The 18,589-nt window shown below is 46.0% G+C and overlaps 1 protein-coding gene across 2 annotated transcripts in view; it reads right to left on the bottom strand.

Moving 5' to 3' along the window:
• LOC147733417 (uncharacterized) overlaps positions 1–18,589 on the bottom strand; it is a 164,193-nt gene that overhangs the window by 117,171 nt on the left and 28,433 nt on the right. For both annotated transcript variants that reach the window (XM_086958033.1, XM_086958034.1), the window contains exons 3-4: positions 9,525–9,643; positions 5,640–5,742 (exon numbers count right to left, since the gene is read on the bottom strand). In XM_086958033.1, coding sequence (XP_086814159.1) covers positions 5,640–5,742; positions 9,525–9,643 — 222 coding nt within the window. The remainder of the gene's footprint in view (positions 1–5,639; positions 5,743–9,524; positions 9,644–18,589) is intronic.

Raw genomic sequence — 18,589 nt, 5'->3', positions numbered from 1 at the left:
TAAGCTTTAATAGATGAGAAAATGTCCAGTTCATGGAAAAGTAGGCAATCAATGCCAAAAGGACTGGCACAAAAACAATGGCATTTTGTAGTGTGGAGAAATGAATTTTTGCTGTGTGGTGATGTAACTTCTTGAGTCGAGTACCCACATTACAGCTCTGTGGCAAACCTGAAGTTGAACTCTAGGCTTCACCAAGTCTGCCTTTCCTTTTTCCTGGAACGCTCAAACATTTACAAATGAATTGGGTAATTACAATGCTTAATACTTCAGCACCAAAAAGAATTAAGTCCATAAAGTGATCAAAGTAATTTGAGACCAGTTAGAATATCGCAAACTTCAACATATGTTAAAACATTTTACGTAGGGGTTATGCCATTCCTATAGCTTTTCTTCACATTCAATTTTATTGGCATTTTGAACAACAAAGTAAACATTGCAACACTGTGATATATAAAACATTACAGTATGTTTACAGATGTTTCGACCCCCATCTGATCGTTTGGGAGACCAGCCCTCCAGCATTGCGAGTAATCAATCCAGGGGACCCATCCATTTGTCCCATATATGCTCATGTTTAGCCTGGTACCCTCTTGCTTCGTATACATCTTTTTCTTGGATGGCGCACCAGTCCACCCCTTATGCCATCTTGAAATAAAGAGGGGTTATTGAGTCTTTCCAGGCTGCTGCAATGTCTCATTTGGCAATCAGAATGGCTGTTCATAGAAACAATTTGTCAGCAGGGGAGCCATCCATCCCCTCCATCACCCCCAGGAGAAGGGCAAGAGGATAACGAGGGACTTCCCACCCCAGTATGTCGATCAGTTCAGTTACAATTGACGCCCAGTATTTAGATAGGACGGTGCAGGACCAGACCATATGATAAGAGTCGGCTGGTTCCACCTTACAGCGTGGACATAGCGGGATCGGGAAGAATCCCGCTTTGTGGAGCTGTGCCAGTGTAAGATATGCGCATGAAGATAATAGATTTGGATGAGGCAGAGCCTGGCAGATATAGTGAGTATCCTTGGGGCCATCAGAGCGCCCCTCCAGTCTTCCTCCTCCAGAGGGCCTATCCAACCGTCCCAGCAGCCTCTGAAAGGTTCTAATGTGGATGGAATATTGTTTATCAGGGAATCAATACATTTGGGATATCCTCCCCTTCCTCAGGTTTCCCATGAGAAGCTTGGCCTCCAGTGGGCTAAACTCAGGAATTGCCGTGTGGTTAGGATGTGGATGGCTAGGGCGTGGCGTAGCTGGAGGTACCTGAAGAATTGTGTGGAGTGTAAGGAGTAGGTCTGTTGCAGGTCCCGAAAGGAGGACAAGTGATCTCCCTTCCATATGTCTCCCAGGTAAGTTATGCCTAACAGAGATCCCAATTCTGGAACCTGTTAGTGTCCTGACCTCCCGCAACCAAGTGCTGTGCCACAGCGGTGTTTGTAGTGTGGGTTTGGTGTCCCATTGAATAAGTCACAGTGCGGAGCGCCATGCCAGGAGAGCTGTACGGGTAACTATTGGTACAGCATGAGGTAATGGGGCACCATAAAGCATGGCCTGTGCCTGAGAGAATCCAAGGCGCCCCAGTTCCAGCCGATAAGCTGGATCAGACCACCCGCCGTTAACCCAGTCATGAATCACCAGGAGGTCTGTGGCTAAATAGTACAAGAAGGGGTTCATCATCCTCATAACCCCTTCATACGTGGCTCGTTGGCCGTTTGTGAGAGCCAGATGCAATCTTTACCCCCCCCCCCCCCCCCTCCCCGAAAAGGAAAGTTGTGATCACCCCATCCAAATCGCGAAACCAGCTGCGAGGGAGGTGGAGTGGAAGGTTTTGAATGACATATAAGAGGCAGAGAAGAACCATCATTTTGAAGAGAGGGACCCTGCCAATGGTTTTGAGTGGAGGTTTTTGCCATTGACGAAGGTCATCTTTTGTACATTTGAGAAGTGGGCTGACATTGAGGGACCAGGTCAGCTCAGGCAGAAGCGCCACACAGATACCGAGAAATTTGAATGGGAGCCTTCGTAAGGGGATGGTTATTTGCCAGTCCACGTATTCTCTAGAGGCACTACCGTGGATTTGGCCAGGTTGAGGCGTAGGCCCGACGCCCTCTCGAAAGAATGAATGATCTGTAGGCATCTTGGTCGGGCCGGGTCAGCCAGACAGAGGGGGACATCGTCTGCATTTAAGGCGATTCGGTCCTTGTGAGAATCCTGCCATCACCACCCCTGTACTTGGTCATCTGTCTGGATGAGGCAAGCCAGAGGCTCGATCACAAGGGCAAAGAGGAGAGGGGAGAGAGGACATCTCTGTTGGGTACCCCTCGCAACCGGGAAGGCCTCCGACAATGCTACGTTTATGATGACCCTGGCTGATGGGTTAGAGTAAAGGACTCCTACCATTTTCCAGTAGTGGGGGCCAAAGCCCGCTCTCTTCAACACATTCCCCATGTTTTGGCCGTCAACCATATTAAAGGCCTTCTTAAAGTCGAGTAGGTCTAAGGCCAAGTATGGCAAAAGGAGGTTATGGTGGGAGAGGGCTACATGCAGGCGTCTAAGGCAGTGGCATGTGCTGCGGTGTAGCATGAAGCAGCATTGGTCAGGGTTTATGAGAGTGTGGAGCACCCGTTTCATATGGGTGGCGAGAATCGTTGCGTATACTTTGATCTCTGTGTTATTGAGATAAATTGGATGGTATTGGGCACATGAAGGCAGGGGAGGATCTACTTTGGGTATGGCCACGGCCATCATCTCCTTGTGTAAGCGGACATTAGTGCATGGGTTGCAGTGTCACATTGCCCTCCTTCACTGCATGCGGGTAAGTCAGCGGGGCCCCAACTCCCGCTGGGCCCTCCCACAGGCAGATCTGTGTCCCACACCACAGATCAGTGCAGCACCCGTCTCCTTTCAGTCTGCCAGCACCTTGTGGTAAGTGGTTCACCAGGAGCACACTATTTTCAGCTCACCTCCAGGGACACAGAAGTAAACTCATGTGGGTTGCCGGACTCCACGAGAGCGGGAAGGCCTCTTTCATGGGCGGATGCGCAAGTCCGCCGATAGCGGATCAACCAGAATCCGTCCTTTGTGGTAATTGCTGCTTTTGTTTAGGCTGGTTGGGGCTCCGATTCACCAGGAGTGCCCCATAGGTTGCAATTCGGCAGCCTCTACATTCCTAGGGCTCCAGGATGATGCAGAAGCCGCCTCAAGGCCCTGAAGGGTCTCTGCACTGCATTTCAATGGCCCGCTGGGCCTTCAGCCCTAGGGGGAAGGCCCTGGGAGTCGCCCAGACTCTTTGGCTGCCGTTAGTCTCAGCAGGTAGGCGGGAGGTCCCGCCGATCAAGGGCCGGAAAGCGATTGTAGATGTTGCCCAGGGTCCAGAGAGGGGAGTCCGTCTGCAGGTATGTTGCATGCCGGTTGTTAGTGGGCGCACGCCACAGGCCGCGGCTTCACCAGGCCCACGCGAGGCGTCCTGCCGGTCGCAGGTCAAGTGCCCCGCAGGCAGTCCACGGCTGGCTACAGTCTACTCGTCAGGGGTCGCCGTCGCCACAGGAGATGGCACGGCTCCGCTGCGAAATGTGGCGCCCCCTCCTCACCGTAGGTGCTCTTGAAGGCTATCTTGTCCTCTCTGGGCCGGTCGGATGCAGTCTGAGCCCCAAGGCAGCGGACTAACCCAGGGATCACCACCGGCAGGCATGGGATCTTGCCCATTTAGCGTCAGTCGGGCAGCGGGGGCTCCAGGATCACCTCAGTCATCGCTCAGCAGGCCCTTCAGGCACAGGTCAGTTCATGCCATTTTGGTCATGGCCCGGGTACTCGCAGGTGGTAGATGGGCCCCTTTTCAGATGGCGGTGTCTCTGCTGGTTGATGGTTATTGGAGGTTCAGGATGACAGGGGATTACAGAGGGGTCCAGAGCACTCTCAGAGTGCGACTGCCATCTGAGCTTGCCAAGCCAAGCCCCATCACATTCAATTTTATCTCACACTTCAATTAATTCATGTAACTGAGAACAAATACCAGAAATAACTGCATTTGACATTATGAAAATATGGTGAAGAATAGAGGTTGAGTTAGGGTAAAGATTCAGGTCAAATGTAAGATTATGGTCATGGCAAGTATAAGAGTCAAATTAAATGTAAGGTCAGAGTTAGGTTAGGTTTTTGGTAAGATTTGGAGGTCAAAATTGGAATACTGTTGGTCCTGGAAAAAATACGAATAAGGGACATAACTAAAAGAAAAACAGCCAAAGGTAGACACAGGGGTAGGTACTGTTAGGGTTCAGGATTGAGAACAAGATGTAGTGTTAAGTTAATTATAGGATTTGGGCTAATGTCAAAGGTTAGAAAATGGATGCTCATTTTGGGAAGATGAAGATAGCCAGACACTTCTAAAACAGTTTTAAAAATGTATTGGTTGAAATCAAAAAGGGGGAGGTTTCACTGAAAATCAACACGTGTCATGCTCCTGCGATTTAGGCAGTAGAGACTAGCTACCACTTTTTATCCTGATTTGCAGCGAATATGGGTAGGTAAGAAAATGCCTAATGCAGGAAAGACTCTGCATCAGAAGTAAAGGATACATTAACTGGCTTCTGTTAGCAGTTCATTAAAGCAGTTGTTCTATATGTGGCCCAGAAAAGCACCAGGACACTGCACAAGAGTAGGCCATTTTACATTTTAGCTAGCTACTCTGCTACCCTGTCCTCCTTTGCTGTCACAGGCTGCTATTTGCTCCAAACTAAATTTGGAAATATGCATGCCTTCACGAAGATTGCTTGGCTTTTGAGGTCAGTTTCAGCAAACACCATCTTGAGCCCCATTAGCGGTCACAGACCTTTTCTTATAATTTCGGTCTCCTTTAATGGATTTTAATAAATTATTTTATCAAATATTGTTATCTTTTATGTAACAATGGCTGTATGTATCTATGTAAGATGTTTTCCTGATATAAGCGACCATTGCCAAAATAGATTTCCATTGAAAAGTGCTTTTAATAGAAATTGTTGAAATAAAAGGAATTTCCAAAGGACGATCCATTAAAGAATTCAAGGCAGGCACTTACATTTCTATAAGAAACTCATAAACATCCTCTTTTGCAGGCCTTTAGTTTACAGGCTCACTGCAACTTCACTCCGGTATCTAGACCCCTTATTACAATATCACTCCTTAATACACCTAGTAAATGCACAATGTGTAGTAATAAGGCCACGCTGGTATGATGTAAACCAAGTAGGTTTATTCACATAAGTCGACAGGTCATCAATAACAGGTATATACGTCCTGTAAGCAGTCTGTAAGTTGAGATCAACAGCCCCACCATGAGCAGCCTGCTAGCTGCTCAGCCCCATCCACCAACTGTCACTCCTAACCAGTCACCCAGGCATTTTACACATAGCCCACACAACAACATTCCAGTCAGAACAAACACACAGGCTGAGCAGCTAGGAAAAGGGTAACATAGGAGAAATACCAGGACATGAGAATACTAAACAATGCTCTTGCATTATCGCAATGCACATATTCTGGAGTCGCTTGTGAATGAATTGCGGTACCTCAAAGGGACTTCAGGGAGACCCATGACATCTGATTTAGCAGAGCATTAAAATAAAAAAAAAATCCTACACATCACCTAGGATTTTTCTTACCACATTGCTTCACTTCCGTTTCCTTGATGGGAATCTTTGAGAGAGTACTTTGGGTCTTGACGTACACACCGCCATCACATTCTTTCACGTCATACACTTGGTTCTGATTGAAGAGAGAGAGAGAGAGAGAGAGAGAGAGATGCATATTATCAATGTATAAGTATGGCAAATAGAGACCAGCCTTTCAACAGGGGTCACTAGCCAGTGAGCAAGGCGGATGGAACACATTGCCCACTGTTTCACTGTCTATCCAGGTGCACCCATTGATCTTCCAGGGGTACCATGACTACAGAAATAGCTCATTCTCATAAAGAAGTGCTTAGTACTGGAGTGCTAATTTAGACAAAAAGTTGAGCTCAAATTACACAGAACGCATTTTCGGAGCGCTACGACCATTGAAACTAAGGCTGTCAATAATGGAAGGTGACCCATTAGGTGATGGGGCAGAACGCCATCAATCAGACACCACTGCTCGTACCAGGGCTGATAGTTTAAGTCAGTTCGGTCCACTAACTGAATTGCTAGCACTTATGTACACACTTTGCTCATCCATAAAAAGGGGCATTGGTCTTGTATCTACACTCAGATGAAGAGAATGTGTAGAAAAACCACCTCTTCTGCATGGTAACCCTGGATTTTTAGAGTTTGCTGAACCATATTTGTATTGCTGGCTTTAGAGTATTGTGCACTTTACCCCTGATCATCGGTAGTAAAGTTCCTGTGTTCTCCCTTTGAACATGGTTGAATTGGCATACTCCTAGGTGGCATATTTAACTTGCCTCTAAGTCCCTAGCATATAGTACGAAGTGTACCAAGGGCATTGAAGTTAATTGCCACTAGTGGAGTGCAGCACCTATTGTGTCATCCAGTATAGTGGCAGTGAAGTGTTAACTTGCAATCATATTGTTTAGGCTAATTTACATTGGGTCTCCAACTTCTCCTAGCCAATAATTAGCTTTAGATAGAAATAAATAAAAGGCTGATCTGAATGGGCAGAGAAGGCTCCTCAGAGTCTAGTAGAATATGCAGGGTGGGGGCTGCAGGACTCCCTTATGAGAGAACAGAGTTCAATTCTACTTGATAGGTCTGTCAGCCATGTGACATTTGGGGCAGGCTTAAAATGGAGAGAACATGAAGTAAAGGAAATTCTTGTGTAACCACTGTTTGGTAGCATAAAAGTAGGGTCCTTCATAAATCAGGCATTTGTCTCTGGGTTTGTTGTGTATACACCGACTGCCTCAAACTGGATTTTAGTGTTGTGGGAGAACACTAGGATTACCATAGTACACTTTCCACACATGCCCAGCCCTCAGAGCCCAAGATTAGTGTGGCCAATGACTTTCACCATCTTGAAAATGCCGACATTTGGTAGGGTTGGCTGTGGGAACTTTTGCCTGACTGGTTATGGCTTGCCTGGGAGTCAACCAAGGCCTCTCCGCCTCCCACCCAAGCCCCAGCTTGTTCCAGGCATAAAGGTGGGTACCAAGCACCCACCTCAGAACATTTTCCAGACCCATGGAAGAGGATTGGACCTGCTGTCTGATCTGAGAGGTATCCAGAAGGACTTGACCTGCTCCCTCTTGTACCCAGAAAAATGAAGTAGACTCCAAGGTTCAGTTAGCTTACCTTGTGTGTGACTACAGGGGGACAACAAGCTGCAAGAGACCTTTTCCTGCAAGTACCCAGATGACCAGTAGCAAATCAGCCCTGCTGTTAGCCTCTGTTCAATACCCTGTGAGTCTCATGAGGTCCAGGGCGGTCTGGAAGTGTACTGTGGAGGATTGGGAGTTACAAGACTGCACCAGAAGGGAAAATCTTTGACCAGAAAGAAACTGGTTGGCGTATTTCAGTAGCACTCTACTGCGGTCAGCATTTAAATGTGCCTAGCTCCCAGTCTATCACGGCCACGGACTATCGAGTTTGCGCTTTTTGGAGCTTTCTGTACTAAAATTTTTTAAAAAATGTATCCCCTTATTGAATTTTTGTCATTTTGGTGTTCTTTTGTTTAAGACATTTTACTCCATTTTTCTAATTCATTTTGGGATTCTCAATTTTTTGCATTTTTACGCTACTGTTTGGCTATTTAATAAATACTTTACGTATTATCCTAAGTTAATCCTGTCTGTTCTGTGACATAGCTACCAGGGGGTTGACTCTGAGGGCTCGCCCTGACATGGATTGCGATTATTCCTTGAAGCGGGTAGTCAACCACCTCAAATAATAATCCAATTTCCTACAGCGTGCTTGTGTGAGGGTAGAGGAACCAACAGGAAGAGACGTTTGTCTCAGGTCCTTGTACAGATAAAACTGTGGAACCCGGACTCCTCCACTTAATTGCAAAGCGTAAAAGACAACCTGAAATGATCCCTTTACACCTACAAGGAATACCTACAAGCTTAAAGGAGGTATTTTTGGTCTTACACCTATGTTTATGGCCAAAACTATTTTTAGGAATAGGGACTGGTGTGTTTACTGAAAATGAAAGGCTGGTATTTATTGTGTTCTCATAAAATGAGAGATTATTATTTATGGGCCAAAAACAATGCATTCATGCAATTGAATTCCTGATAGTTTGGGAATAAAGAGTGAGTTTTCATAAAATGTATTTTTTTTGTTAGGGGAGGAACACGTTCATGTGCCAAAAATGCAAGCTCGCATAATTAGTGGATTTCGCAAATTGCCTAATGTTTGGGGAAATGTCAGTACGTTTCCAAACATAGCCATCAATTGTTTAATGAAGATCAGATTATTTGGAGTACAAATGGAAAAACAGCATTGGAGATCCAAATTTCAGTATTTTCAGAAAACAGCAAGCTAATGTGTTGCAACAATGAGTTTATTTACTAAAACAACAATTTCATATTGGAGAGCAACTCTGGTCCACTGACCGAAAATAAGCTGCTGCTGATTCAGGACGAAGCAGGTGTAGTTCCAAAATATATATGAAGCTGAAGTACGATAGTTTTCTACCTTATTATCTTGTAAACTAGGAGGATGGGCACTGGGGGGTACTTAAATAAAGTGGCAGAAGTAAAGAAGGTTGCATTATCATTTTAAATTAAATCGGTCTGTCAAACCTCCAGCTCTCTAGATAACCGGTTAGGAAAATTACGTACAATGGGGCCCATTTCTTTTCCAAACTGCGTAGCTCCAGGTAGAAGACAAACTCACTTGCGGCTAGCTGGGTCAGGGATTTACACCTAATGAGTTTCAATGGTGCCACCACTGGTTGCCAATAAGCCGGAAACCCAGAATTAAAATATTGTTATAAAAACAGCGAGTATTCATCCAAAGTAAAGACTACAAAAACTGTTAAGCATTGAGATCAGAATGGAGGCCTGAAATATTTGAGAAACTAAATGGACAAACAGATCAGAAAATGGGCCGATACATTTCTAAACAAGAAAGCGTAAGAAGAGTCATTCTTCTGCTGTTTCAAAGTTTATTGCTTATGCCAGCAAATGTTATGTATTCCTTAGTCTGAAATCAGTTGAGTCCTGGGGTTACCTCTCATATTTCCCAGTTATCTGACCCCCTCCAGCTGCCTCTCGTATTTCTCAAAGGCAGCTCACCTCACCGTCTGCCTCACCTATTGCTCTTAGGGCAGTTTTACCTATTCATTGGTATGTTGCTGGTTAGGTTCCTGGGGATGCCTAGTGCATGACTAGGTCTGCAGACAAGTGCACCCTTGTATCTATTTTGTATAATACTCCCATTCATTCATAAAATCATGCTCAGGGCATGCCATCTATTTACAGTGGAGTACGATAAGCTCACCCAGTTCCTGAGCTGAACTTCTTTGCTGCACCCATCCCTTCATATCATGCCATCAATTCCAGCCGATACCTTCAGAGGAGAAATAGTTGTCACAATGCGAACACTCACCTGTAAACCGGATGAAGACGAGCCATCATCCAAAAAGAATTCAAAATCATGCCAAGGGCAGGACAATGCGAACCGTCCATTTCCCATCTCTTCTATGTCACCCAACTCCAGGGGTCCTCCTGTAAGCCAAACATAGGTAGGGTACATGATCAACACGTTATAACAATAGTAAACCAACTAGACTTAGGTTTCAACTTGTTACAGGAAGCGTTTTCCAATATTTCCCAGTAATCAAAATTATACCTTCCTTATTTATTTTCGATTCTGATGAACAAAGGCATTGGCCAGTTCAGGCATCCAATCATTGCTGGTAGAGTAAACTTTATTTAAATCATGATGCTGGATCTTGGACATGTAAATCTATAATCATGAATGTAGAGGTAAAATATGGAGAAGGTTTGTAAGTTTCTACAGACATTAAACGAATTAAACAAACTTTGAGCATTCACAGACAACAGTAATTGTAGCTGCATCTTTCTTCAACAGACCTCTACCATCGAGGGTTTTGCAGATATACATAACTGTCCTGCGGTAGAGTCAAGATGGTAAAAGCATAAGATGCATTAGTTGCTCCTGTACTTGGGGTTTTAAAAAAAACTGTTGTCCCCATTGATCCGAGAGGGAAGGCCGAGAAGCAAGGGAATACCACGGACAGAGGTCCCAGATGAAGCAGAAGAGTCATATTTGAATGCTCCAGGCTTCAAAATGGAGCCCACATGTATCAACGGTCCTAGGATGCTTGTTTCCAGTCTAGGGAGGACCTGGCCTGGTAGTTCGGGTTAGACTGTTACAATTGGAAGCAGGGTCAAGACTCATTTGCATATGGCTGGATCCAAACCGGAATGGCATGGCGACCAAATAAATCATGGATTTAGGTCCAGATCTCTGCATGGGGGGAATGTATGACATTGTTCTGCATTCTGTCCATCAATTGTTCTTTTTGCATGGGAAATAAAAACACCCTGGGGCGGAAGAAGCAGCCCATCTGATTTTGAGTGTGCAGAGTGGAGAACCCTTCAGGATTAATGTTTGGTGATAAGCTGCAGGCAGAGTTGAGAAAGGACTGTGAGAAAGGACTCATGCAGGTCAAAGGTGCTCAATACCAGGACCCTTAAGACATGGCTTAAACTCATCATTGCCAAAGCGCAACTCAAACTGTTAGATAAAGCTGAGCAGTACGTCTTGCTCCTGCTACTGACCAAACAAACATATTATATGGGTGGGAACAAGCAGGAAGTAGGATTGCCTGTAAATTTAAAGCTATGAGGGCCAAGAATAGACTAGGTGAGGTGAAAGACCAGGGAGATGTCCTGATCAAAGACTATCAGGTAATCACTCGTGAATTTAGAAACTTCTGTAGTGTCCTGTATTCAGCCGAAAATAAGCCTTCAGATTGGGCCCAAGAATGCTCGTCATTAGCCCAGATAACAACATCCTGGCAAGAACAAGTAGACACCCTAGACTTACTTATTAAGCAGACTTCAAACCAGAAAACCTCTAGGCTCAAATGGCTTCATCCCCCCCTTTTATAAAACATTCTGCCACATTTAGGAGTCCCATTTATGAGGGAAAGATAGATCGCTGCGCTTGTCTTATAGACCTGTTTCCCTTATAAATGTGGATGCTAAATTATTTACTGGGATCTTAGCCTAAAGACTTAATGCCTCCATATCAGGCCTAATTGACCCCGAATAGTCAGGACTCATACCTTAATAATAATGTGAAAAAATCAGGCAGCAAAATCTTGCTCTAAACAATTGATGCTAAGAGGCCATTAAACAAAGTTCACTGGCTTGATTTGGAAGGGACCTGGAGCAGTTTCAGATTTGGTTCCAAATTTTGCAAATGGGTGTTATGCGGTTAAAACAAGTCAATAGCAAAGGCTAGAGCAAATCAATTGCCCTCTAGCCTGTTCTTGATACAGAGGGCAGCAGCTGAGGATGATCTCATTCTCTCCTTTCTTTTCGCTCTCTATGTGGAGCTGAGTGGAGAGAGCATGGAAGAATACAGACATAACACAAGTTAACATAGGGAGCGATAGTCATAAACTGAGTAGGTACTCAGACGACTACCCTAGAACCTAGCGTAACACCACTGAAGCGGATAATGAAAATGATACGATTTGAGGACGTATCTAGGTTTTATCTAAATCTACATACATTTCAAGTTCTCCACAAGAAACAAAGTCAGCACCCCTTTATCTGGGCTCCCCATTCAATTCCATATTTTAGTCCACATAAATTACCCTGCTACAATCCATCCACCGTGAGAGGCAAACATGACACTTTCAGGGCCTACCGAGGCTCAGGAATATTCTGCTTGTTTTCCTGTCTCTTCCATTCAGCATCCACCACGACTCTAAATAAACTGCATGAAACCAAACTATGATAGATACTACAAAGACTCCTAAAAGGAGGATGACTGAAAATGTCAAACATTATTTCATATAACTGGGCTGCACAATAAAGATACATGTAGGAGTGGGGTAGAGTTGAATCATAGATGGGTCGGTACTTTATCACCAAACCCTTCATTGGCACACAAATCTGGACCCAATACCTAGAGCATGCAGACTTTACTCTTCCGTGACAAGTCAGTCTTGTAGTATGGGTTTGAGGGAGGCACTAACATCCTATGCCTCACCGCTCAGGTCTGTAATGTAATCCGGACTTCACCCTGGCATTTGTGAGGACTTCACCCTGGCATTTGTGAGGATCATCACATAAGAAGGGTAGGAAGCCTGTTCAACTAGGAAAGAATTATTCCCTTTGAGAAGCTCAAAACAGACTATGACTTCCCTAAAACAGAGAGGCGAAAATACTTTCAGATTCAACATCGAGTTGCCAACAAATAAGTAAAGATACTAGGAAGTAGGCCCTTAACAGTTTTTGAAAAATTGTATATTACAAAAAAGAATGACAAGCACCTCAATCAATCAATCATAGCATCTGCAAAGCGCACTGCTTACCCGTGAGGGTCTCAAGACGCTTGGGGGGTGGCGGAGGGCTTGGGTGGGAGGGGAAAGCTGCTACTGCTCAAAAAGCCAGTCCTTGAGGAGTCTTCTGAAGGTCAGCAGGTCTTGGGTCTGCCGTAGGTGGATAGGGAGGGGGTTCCAGGTCTTGGCGGCGAGGTGGGAGAATGATCTGCCGCCGGAGGTTGCTCTACAGATGCGGGGGGACTGTGGCGAGGTCGGCGGAGCGAAGCTGGCGGGTGGGGTGTAGAAGCGGAGTCGTCTGTTGAGGTACGCTGGTCCGGTGTTGTAGAGTGCCTTGTGTGCATGGGTGAGGAGCTTGAAGGTTATCCTCATGTTGACGGGGAGCCAGTGCAGGTCTTTCAGGTGGGGTGTGATGTGGCTGCGGCGAGGGATGTCGAGGATCAGGCGTGCAGAGGCATTCTGAATGCGTTGAAGTCGTTTCAGGAGTTTGTTCGAGGCTCTTGCGTAGAGGGCGTTTCCGTAGTCCAACCTTCTGGTGACGAGTGCCTGGGTGACCGTTCTTCTCGTTTCGGTGGGGATCCACTTGTAGATCTTGCGGAGCACGCAGAGGGTGTTGAAGCAGGAGGAAGAGACGGTGTTGACCTGCTTTGTCATGGAGAGGGTGGAGTCGAGGATGACCCCTATGTTGCGTGCGTGGTCGGTGGGTGTTGGAGCTGTTCCCAGTTCGGTCGGCCACCAGGAGTCATCCCAGGCAGAGGGGGTGGATCCGAGGATGAGGACTTCCGTCTTGTCCGAGTTCAGCTTCAGTCGGCTGTTCTTCATCCACTCTGCGATGGCTTTCATTCCTCCGTGGAGGTCGGTTTTAGCGGTGTGGGGGTCCTTGGTGAGGGAGAGGATCATCTGGGTGTCATCGGCGTAAGAGATGATGTTGAGGTCGTGCAGTCGGGCGACGTGGGCGAGCGGTGCCATGTAGATGTTAAACAGCGTTGGGCTGAGGGATGAGCCCTGGAGTACGCCGCAGACGATCTCAGTGGCTTCGGAGCGGGAGGGGGGGTGGGAGGCGGACACTCTGTGTTCTGCCAGAGAGGAAGGAGGTGGTCCAGTCCAGGGCCTTCTCTTGGATCCTGGCGTCGTGGAGGCACGTGCGTAGTGTGCGGTGGCAGACCGCGTCGAAGGCAGCTGACAGGTCCCGGAGGATGAGGGCCGTGGTTTCTCCGTTGTCTAGCAGGGCACTGATGTCAGTGGTGATGATGAAGGCAGTTTTGGTGCTGTGGTTGCTGCGGAACCCGAACTGGGACAGGTCCAGAATTCTGTTCTCCTCGAGGTAGCGGGTCAGTTGTTTGTTGACAGTCTTCTTGATGACTTTCGCTGGGAACGGGAGCAGGGAGATGGACCTGAAGTTCTTGAGGTCCTTGGGGTCCTTGAGTAAGGCGTTGATCTCGGCGTGATTCCAGCTCCCCGGGAAGGTTGCTGTCTCGAAGGAGATGTTGATGGCTTTCCAGAGATGGGGTGCGATGGTGGAGCTGGCTTTGTTTAAGATGTGGTGTGGGCATGGTCTGACGGGGATCCGGAGTGGATGGTGTTCATGATTTTGATTGTGTCGTTGTGGTTTATGTCGGTCCAGGAGAGCAGGCGGTCGGTGCAGATGGTGGTCGTGGGGGTGGAGGTTTTAGTGGTTGTTGGGGCGGTTGTGGTGTTGAAGCTGTTGTGGATGTCTGCGATCTTGCGATGGAAGTAGGTAGCAAGTAACTCGCACAGGTCTTGCGAAGGCGGAATGTCGTCGGGGTTGGAGAGTTCCTTCACGACGTTAAAGAGCTCTTTGTTGTTGTGTGCATTGTTGTCTAGGTGGTCTTTGAAGGAGGCCCTTTTGGTGGATCTGATGAGGCGATGGTGTCTGCGGGTGGCATTCTTGTGGGCTGCGTAGCTGTGCGGTGTCCGTTCACGGTGCCAGTTCTTCTCTAGCTTTCGGCTGGTTTGCTTGGAGGCCTGGAGCTTTTCAGTGAACTAGCTGGCTTTCTGGCTGGTGTGGCTGTTGGAGGGTTTCTTGAACGGGGCGAGGGTGTTGGTGCAGTCCTCGATCCACTGTCTGAGGTTGCGGGCAGTGGTATTGGGGGTCGGTGGGGTCGGCAGGTGAGCTCCGGGCGAGGGTGGTGGTTAACTGTTCTTCTGTGACTTTGCTCCAGCAGCGGCGAGGGATCTGTTGGGTGCGGGGGTGCAGTGGTGCGTGGTGGGTTCCGGAAGCGATGGTCGGTCCAGTGAAGTTCAGTGGTGTGGTTGAAGGAGACATGGGGGCTTGGAGAGAAGAAGGGGTCAAGCGTGTGTCCGGCGGAGTGGGTGGGTGTTGAGATGAGTTTTCTGAGTCCGAGGTTAGCGAGGTTGTCGATCAGGGTGGTGGAGTTGGTGTTGTTGTTCTCGAGGTGGAAGTTCAGGTCCCCGAGGAGGATGTAGTCCGTGGTAGCGAGGGCGTGTGTGCTGACGAAGTCGGCTATGGAGTCGCTGAACTGTGGTAAGAGTCTGGAGGGGGGGGGGTTTGGGGGGGGGTCTGTAGACAAGGGTTCCTCTGAGGATGGGGTTGGGGTCGGTGTGGATCTGGAAGTGCAGGTGTTCAGCTGTGCTGAGGGTGTCGTCGGTTTTGGTTGAGACTCTGAGAGTGTTCCTGTGGACAATGGAGATTCCTCCTCCTATTCCGTTGGTGCGGTCTCTGTGGGTGATCTTGTAGCCTTCCGGGATGGCTACGGCGATGTCGGGTGCAGAGGAGGGGTTCAACCAGGTCTCCGTCAGGAAGGCGACGTCTGGCGAGGTTAAGTCAAGTAGGTCCCAGAGTTCTACGCCGTGTTTGCGTACGGAGCAGGTGTTGCGAAGAATGCATCTGAGGTAGTTGGGTTCTTTCCCGGTTGGCGGGCTGGCGGGTTGGCGGGTCGGGTGCTGGTGAAGCTGCAGTTCTGGCAGGAGAAGGGACCTTGGGTGCACAAATTGCTCATAAGACCCACACACCTTGATAAAAACCCTTAGCCCAAGGATATAGGAAGAACCAGGCAGAACATTATAACAAAGAATGGATAGAGATTTTTCATAGAGCCTGCATAACATCCAGAAGCAAGACATGTAGAGAACAAGCAACTAAAATAGTTGACTATTGGTACATGTCTTCAGAAAGAATATATAAACAGAATCAAGGGAAGTCAGAGGAGAGATAGAGAGGCTGCAGTGGGACGCCGGCACCTTGCTTAACCTGCTCTAGGATTGTCCCGAACAGATAAGAGAGACTGCAGAAATCTTCAAAAGCATAGAGTATGGTTGGTCCACAGCCTCACCCAACAAACATACATTTTCATTACACTCACGGAGAGGCACAAAAATGTTGCAGGCATTATGTGTGGCCAGGTCATCACTCCTTTTTGGGGTCCAGACAAAGTACCAACCAAGAAAATAAGATTAGTACTCATATGGAGTTTCAGGAGTTCTCATGTCACAAACATTTAAGAACCTTACACCTTACTCCAGCAAGCTGAACACATCTAAGAGGAACAAAGGCGTGAAACCCAGCTAGAAAGAGTTAGTGCCATACAACAAGTAGGTGCAGTCAAGAATAGAAAGCCCCTTCAACACTACTCTTGATGTTGAATATATACATCATTTGATCGTTCTTACATAGATCCATGGAGGAAGGTGAGAAGGAGGAGCTAAATTAAATTTCTTTGTTTATGTGTTTACTTATTCTTCACTTTATGATATTTTTAAAGCACACATACATACATCTGTAAGTACCTTGGCGCTAAAACGTTCAGAACTGATCTAATCAAATTGCCACTAAAAATCCATCCTTTTGAATCAGTTATAATGGGAAAAGAACCACGTTTTAACATATCTTTAATTCCAGCAATTTTGATTCTCTCCCTACGAGAAAGATGAGGAGAATTCCACAACTTGGTTACTACAACAGAGAAGGATCTGCACTTTAAACTTGGAAACACAGAGCCAACAGGCTGTTTTGAATCTGGAGTCGCACCCCGGCTCATAAAGACAGGCTATTCCATAAAGAGGGCTCAGCTTCTCTCCAAACACAGATTTATGGACTGAAGCTTTACATTTTGTCCGTCACGCAACTTCAAGTGAATGTAGTTTTACCAAGCTAGAAGCAAGAGATTCTACTTTTTCGTGTTAAAAAATAACCCATCTTCTCCATTCTGAACCTGTTGCAATTTCTTTAAAGATTTAACAGGTAGCCCGAGATAAACGGCATTGCATTAGTCGAGCCTACCTAAGACAGACATTAAGAATCCACTCTCTTCTTGAGTGATTGAATTAATAAAACAAAAGCTCTTCAAAACTTGCAAATGGAAAAACAGTTCCTTCCCATGGACATTATTTGATCTTCTAACAACAACTGGGAATCATTTAGATTAGACTTTGAACTTTTTGGAAGGTTAGAGGCTTTCTCACCACTGATGAAAGACCACAAATTGTGCTCCCAAATTTGAGTCTGCCTAAAAGGTAAGAGAAGCTCAGTGTTCCCCCGATCTCACATTAGCCTGTTCGAGGCCATTCAAGTATGCATATTAGTTAAAGAGCCTAAGAGCATCTGCACTCAATTCTGGATTATCACAGATTGTGTATATAAGTAGACACACTGATTTGTTTTACAATCGCCAACAGCCCTAACGTTTGAATCAATTTAGCCAGTGGAATAGAGTATAAGTTAAATACCAAGGGAAGAAAGGACAGATTATTGTGGAACTGTACAAGTCAGTTGTTTTTCATCCAAAAGTTGCCCATGCAAGCAGAAGGCTTGGGCAGGAAATTGCAGAACCAGCTAAGTACTATATCTCCTACAGCGAGGAGCTCCGTCAGCTCTAACATGGTCTGGAGGTTTAGCACCTTTGTGAAGATCATGTAGTACCACATTAATTTCATATTCCCTAGTACACCGGTTCTAAATCCTGCTTGTGATGAATGCAAAAGCATGCAAGATTCTAAGTAGCTTGACAATTGACTGAAAACAGCGAGTTTGAGATGTTTCATGAGACAAGGCAATTGAGACAAAGATTTATAGTTGTCTTTTTTCAGCAATGGTATGCGTTGCAAACTTTTACCTTGAAGGTACCACCTAGTCCTTAAGGAGACATTAATAGTTGTCAGGAACCATATCAGTTGATTACAATATTAAAGCTTTCTGACATTTGGCGTGCCACATTTTTTAATTAGCCCCGGTCGTCCTCATTTAGTTCCATAAACTGTTTTAAACTGTTTGATGCCAAGGTGCCAATTCTGCCATTTGAAACTCAGCAGGGGAGAAGTGTGCATTAATGTTAAAAAATGTCTCTTTAAAAATCGAAAATTGATTACTTTGCATATGTAACTATTTGCTCATGTCACCATTAGGTTGCTCTTTGAGCCCTCTAACGACCCGAAACAAAGATGTTACCAAATAAATGTTGGGAGCATTTAAAATATGGTCAGAATAATGATTGGCTTAGGGTATCTTTAAAGCACTTTAGTACGAATTATTGAGAATGTGGCATTCATTTTGTACTTCTGGCGAGTATTCCTGATACCAGGGGTGTTGCAGCATGCAGAGTTAACTTTTTAGATGCACCAATTCGTAATTTACTCCCGACAGATCTACCATGGGGGTTGTATGACATTACAACACATGCTTTTACTACGCATGCCTTTACATCGCAAGTTTTACAACGCATGCTGCTACAACGCATAGTCTTGAGGGGTGCTGGATAGTGAATAGTTTAATTTACTATTCCAACTCCAGTCCCCGTGGATAGTAGGGAAGGTGTTGGATAGTAAATTAAATCTATTCCCCATCCTAGAGCGCCCCCAGCGCAATGCGTTGTAACAGCATGCTTTGTAAAAGTTGCGTTGAAAAGGATGTTCCCCCCATGGGTGATGAGTTCCCCGATTTTATTCAGTTTGTCATGATAAACTGCGAAGTTTTCAGGATTCTCTCGATTAGGCCCGACTTACTCGCATGCCTAATGTTAAGGATAACTATAACTTGCATCAATTTCTTATTATTCTCCGTGGGTCTATTTTTGTATCTGTTTTTGAAGCGGAAAAAGCCATTTTCCAACTTTAAAAAAACAACAAAATGATCAGTTTGCGCTGTGTGGTTAAT

The sequence above is a fragment of the Lissotriton vulgaris genome, chromosome 2_1 (assembly GCF_964263255.1).
Source record: "Lissotriton vulgaris chromosome 2_1, aLisVul1.2, whole genome shotgun sequence".
NCBI lineage: Eukaryota > Metazoa > Chordata > Amphibia > Caudata > Salamandridae > Lissotriton > Lissotriton vulgaris.
Note: the sequence above shows the minus strand (reverse complement) of the source record. Positions and strands in the feature narration are given on the sequence as shown.